Source organism: Mytilus trossulus, chromosome 8 (genome assembly GCF_036588685.1).
Source record: "Mytilus trossulus isolate FHL-02 chromosome 8, PNRI_Mtr1.1.1.hap1, whole genome shotgun sequence".
Taxonomy (NCBI): domain Eukaryota; kingdom Metazoa; phylum Mollusca; class Bivalvia; order Mytilida; family Mytilidae; genus Mytilus; species Mytilus trossulus.
In genome coordinates this window covers 76068989-76075043 of record NC_086380.1, presented here as the reverse complement: position 1 = coordinate 76075043, position 6055 = coordinate 76068989, and the positions used below count along the sequence as shown (strand labels likewise).

General features: G+C 33.5%; 1 protein-coding gene across 1 annotated transcript; it reads right to left on the bottom strand.

Moving 5' to 3' along the window:
• Positions 1-4408: 4408 nt before the first annotated feature.
• LOC134728009 (uncharacterized) lies at positions 4409-6055 on the bottom strand. Its single transcript, XM_063592409.1, has one exon. It carries the CDS (start codon positions 6053-6055, stop codon positions 4409-4411), a length of 1647 nt encoding a protein of 548 aa, XP_063448479.1.

The following is a 6055-nucleotide window of genomic DNA, read 5'->3' as shown; positions in this document are numbered from 1 at the left end:
TAACGTTCGACAGTAATTGATTCGAGAACAAAGACAACCGTTTTCAAGTATGCTTACGGTTTTGAAAGATTTTTAGCCTGGACGCAAAAATATCCAGAAATAGATTCAATCCTACCGGCAAGTGAAGTGTACGTAAGCCTTTAATTACAACATCTCATGCAGACAGTACATCATTATATTTCAGTTTACAGTATAAATTGGCCACACAAGTTATCAAATTTAGTTGATCCTTGAAAATCTTATTTAGTTCATAGTATAGTCGATTTTCGAAATTAGTTTTGAATAGGCCTGTATATGCTATTACTATAAAAACTTTGTTTAATAGATTTTGTAATCCTAGGACACTTATACATGTTATAGATTTGCGATTGTTATCTACATAGCACCTGCATACGGGGTATATATCTCCCAATTGATACGATATTCCCGTGCTTGCATTTCCTATCATGACTTTCTTGATAGAGGGTTACTGCTCACAAGGAAGCTATTAAACCGAGAGTTCCAAATGGTGAAGTTGAAATCATCCCTTCGTAAATTTTACGGACGCCATTACGAGTTGGTTGACCGTTATGGAATAACCGTTTCACAAATGATATCGGATATGTTCCTTACGTTGTAACTACAATCACCTTCCCTTTCATGAATTTGACCCACCCAATTAGACTATTTACCGGATTTGTAATTACATAAGCAACACGACGGGTGCCGCATGTGGAGCAGGATCTGCTTACCCTTCCGGAGCACCTGAGATCACCCCTAGTTTTTGGTGGGGTTCGTGGGGTTTTTTCTTTAGTTTTCTATGTTGTGTCATGTGTACTATTGTTTTTCTGTTTGTCTTTTTCATTTTTAGCCATGGCGTTGTCAGTTTGTTTTAGATTTACGAGTTTGACTGTCCCTTTGGTATATTTCGTCCCTCTTTTATCTATTTGCACGGTTTCATACGCAGGATTCTTGAGATATAGTGAACTTTGTTCAATTAAGGCTACAAACATGGCTTTCAAACAAGAATATTTAGAAATTTTTATCTCCAGCAGATGTGCGTATTATTTTCGTAGTTGGTATTAGGGTGTCGTCAGAAAATAAGGTCCCTAGAGTACAAAATAATTTATTTTCGGTTGAACAATGTGAATTGAGAAAATAAGTTATTTTAATGGCTATAAATTTACTCACTTAGGCTGCAGTACAAAAAAATATCTGATCAAGGTAAGCAAACTATTAACTCTTTTGTGTTGAGAGGCTACGATAAACTTGCTTTCCCTGGTTTCTCAGCTTGATACAAGTTTAGAATTTTAAATGTAAATAAGTAAATTTAATTTTGATTAATAACTTAAACAAAACTGTATTTTCGAGTTGATTATTAGCTCACCTGGCCCAAAGGGCCAAGTGAGCTTTTCTCATCACTTGGCGTCCGGCGTCCGACGGCCGTCGTCCGTCGTCCGTCGTCGTCCGGCGTTAGCTTTTACAAAAATCTTCTCCTCTGAAACTACTGGGCCAAATCAAACCAAACTTGGCCACAATCATCATTGGGGTATCTAGTTTAAAAAAATGTGTGACGTGACCCGGTTAACCAACCAAGATGGCCGCCACGGCTAAAAATAGAACATAGGGGTAAAATGCAGTTTTTGGCTTATAACTCAAAAACCAAAGCATTTTGAGGAAATTTGACATGGGATAGCAATGTTTATCAGGTCAATATCTATCTGCCCTGAAATTTTCAGATGAATTGGACAATCGGTTGTTGGCTTGCTGCCCTCCAATTGGTAATTTTTACAGAAATTTTGCCGTTTTTGGTTATTATCTTGAATACTATTATAGATAGAGATAAACTGTAAACAGCAAAAATGTTCAGCAAAGTAAGATCTACAAATAAGTCAACATGACCTAAATGGTCAATTGACCCCTTAAAGAGTAATTGCCCTTTATAGTCAATTTTTAACAATTTTCATTAATTCGGTAAATTTATGTAAATTTTTACCAAATATTTTTCTCTGTTGCTAATGGGCAAGGTTCATTATAGATATAATTGTAAGAGGCAAGAACGTTCAGTAAAGTAAGAACTTCAAACACATCACCATCACCAAAATACAATTTTGTCATGAATCAATTTGTGACCTTTGTTTAATATGCACATAGACCAAGGTGAGCGACACAGGCTCTTTAGAGCCTCTAGTTTATAACGTAATAAATTAATTAACTAGCGTATGTAAGTTTTGAACCTTCAAATTCTCTTTTTAAAAGTTATAAAAACCTTTCTAACAGAGGAAAACAACAGTTGATAATAATGGTAAGGAAGAATATAATGAAAAATTATATCCTCATATAAAAGAGGGAAGGTTTGGGACCATTAAAATGTTTAATACCGCTGCAAATGTTTGCACCTGTCCTAATTTAGGAATCTGATGTACAGTAGTTGTCGTTTGTTTATTTAACTTATACGTGTTTCTCGTTTCTCTCTTTTTTTTAAAGATAAGACCGTTGGTTTTATCGTACATCGTACATCGACTTCTAATGGTTTACTTTAATTGTTATTTGCAGAGTTGTCTCATTGGCACTCACAACACATCTTTCTACATGTATTTACGCATTTGCGTACGGTAAAAATGTTCAAGAAATTTGAAACTATGTATCATGTGTTATGTTTTGCTTGTATAAATAAAAGGAGATGTGGTATGAGTGCCAATGAATCAAATCTCCTTCCAAATCACAGTTTGTAAAAGTAAATCATCATAGATCAAAGTGTATTATTTGGTATAAATAAACTCATCATAGATACCAGGACTTAATTTAAAATATACGCCAGACGCGCGTTTCGTCTACTAAAGACGCATCAGTGACGCTCGAATCCAAAAAAGTTTAAAATGCCAAAGTACGAAGTTGAAGAGCATTGAGAACTTTTACATGTAAAACGGAAATCACAAAAATACTGAACTCCGATGAAAATGCAAACGTCATTTTGGTCTTTTGTGGATAGTTGTCTCATTGGCAATCATAACCACATCTTCTTTTTTATAGTTAAAACAGAAAGTCCCTAATCAAATGGAAAACAAAAGCTCAAACACATCAAATGAATGGATAACAACTGTCAAATTTCTGACTTGCTACAGGTATATTCTTATGCAGATAATATATATTATTTTAACAACAATATGTGAAAAAATAGACATCGTAGGTTAAAATATCAACATAGGGGTATAGCATTCAACATTGGTTATAATCTTTATCATTATAACATTCCAAAAAAGTAACAAAGAAACAAAAAAGGTATGTAAACAAAACACATAAACAAAATGAAATACAGGAATACAACAAATTTTCAATAGCACAATAACTCAATGTTAAAGACGGGATATTTTAGTACAGCACCACGTCATATGTTTTAGTGGAGTTCGTGTTGTTTCTTATTTATTATAAATAACTGTTGATGTTAACGTCTTTTGGTTTTGTTAACCTTTGTTTACTCCTTGGTTTTGATTGTTATTGTCTGTCAAATAAACACACAAAAAAAGTAAATAAAACTTACATACATTTCGCGTATGCAACCCTTTGATTATGATCGTATTATTACCTTATTTGATATCAATTAATATATAAATTAATTATGTCGCTGAATACAATAGAATGACAAAAACAAGGAATAGCAAAACACAAATTAACACACATGTATACTTGAAAAAACTAATTTTCTTCATCTATACCATTTTGTATATATCCATTTGATAGTGATTTTGTGTTTTGAATCGATACTTGTGTTGAATAATTTGGCAATCCGGGATAATATTCATCAGTGCTTATGGTATCATAATTACCTGAAAAGTGCAAATTACGTAATGAAACAAGTTGGCGATACACAATATAAAGATTTTCACCACACATTATACTACTATACAACAGACACTGCATAACAATAAATGTGGTTTCTAAATTAAAGTACCGATTTAAATATTTTGAGTGCAGATGAATTGTGTAAACATTTGAATCATTTCATATATTGAATCTACAATTTTTATTTGATTTTTTGTGGTATTTTATTTTTCTTTGTCAGTGAGTTTAAATTGTTCATTTCTATTTGACTTTTTCATCTTTTTTTCGAAGACTTTGTAAATGTTTGTTTAACATTTGTTTGCTTGTATTGTTTACTAATGCGTGCTATTTATGTACGCTATTTATTGTATTTTTTTTTTATTTTTCCACTTTTATTCTCAATCTTGATATTCATTTTTTGTTTATTTCGTCTTTGTTTGTACTTTACTTATTTTTCTCCGAATATTATTTCATCGTAACCGCATAAAAAAGCGAAAATTAAACAGAAAATATAAAAAAGAAGTTTGCACTTTATATGTGTATATTTAAGTAACACGATAAATTACATAATATAAATTCAAGTACTCATGTTGTTTCATAAAAACATTTACTTGCATTTGTATACACGAACAGATTTACCATCGTTATTAATTACAAACAGTTTCGTGAAGTCGTTATTAAAACACATTCCATACGGACGGTAAATGCCATTGTCTTTGTTCAGCATTTCTTCACAGTTTTCCCCATCTGATGATATTCTCTGTATGTTGTTGGCATAGTAACCACCGTAGTAAATGTTACCACGCCTATCGCGTGTTACTCCTGCTAAAACTGAGACGTCCTTCCTGTATACTTGTGTTCCATCTACTTTGATACAAAGGAGTTTGTCATGACATCTAACAATCAAATGATCATTAATATCATCGTATGCTATGAAGAAAATATTATTAGATCCTTGTTGAATCGTTTTTAGAACTACATTGGGGTCTAATGTTTTGATAGTACCACCTGTACCACCAACGTAAATTCTGTGACGTCCAGCAGCTATACCATAACATGTAAATCCGACGTTAACTGTGTTGTCCTTTGTCATCTTTGTCGTATTGATGAATTGTATAGAATTCTCGTTAGGTAGGGTAATAACAGCTCTGTCCGTACCAGGTATCACAATAACACCATGAGGTTCGGAGGAAAAAGCTATCTCTGTCTCATAATCTTTACAGTCTCTGTAAACATACAGTTTGGTATCGGATGGTGCTGTATTAGTAATGAGGAGCTTATTATTATCTGTCACTGATACACTCAAAATACTTTTTACCACATCAGTATTAAATTTTAATACTGTATCCTTCTTAAACCCTAGAATATTTTTCATTGGTTCTGCCTTTATCTGGGCTTGTTGAAATTTCTTTGGTTTGTATTGAACTTGACATGGTTGGACATACTCTGACAGTGACCCGAAAGACTCAAGCTTACCATCTTTCTTTTCGTCAAAGGTTATATTGAATTCTTGTGAATCGGATACTATCTGCTGAATCTTGGCCTCGGCGCTATGAATATTTGTTACTTGTTGGCGAAGGAATATAAAGAGCTGATTCTTAGATCTATGATCTCTCAAAAAATCCATCTCGTTTTTATTTTCTATAACATTGACCAAGACTTGCGATATTTCTTGCTTTTGTTTGTTGATTTCAATTTCATGTTTTCGTTGGAGAGATGACAAAGTGGTCGTTAATTCACGCTCCAAATCGTCAATTTGTTTCAAAAATTTGGATTTCACTGCTCGGATCTTCTTAGTTATATTTGATTTAGATTCCTTCATAGATTGTAAGTTTGACTGTCTGTTATTGTCTAAAGCGTTCAATGTTGTAATAAGATGCGTCATGTCTTCCATAACATCGTTAAACAGTGCAGACTTTTTTACATCCTTCGAGGCAAGTTCCAATGGGAGAACGTTCTGACAAAGCCTGTGTTCATTAGATATGCAGGCTCTACAGCATACGATCTCATGATCTGTGCAGTAATAATCCAAAAGCATCCCTGAATGGACATTGCAGTTTTTTATCGCAGGCATCAGTTTATTGGATCCGATGGACGTCAGGTCGATAACATGGTGAGCTTTGAAGGCTTTGAATCTGCAATGTGATTCATCACAGTCTGTACAAAGTCTTTCTTCACAGTCAGAGCAATACTTTGTTGCTGTTGAAGACTTGTCAGCTTCGGAACAAGGATCACAGAACCTAGTTGATGCCAT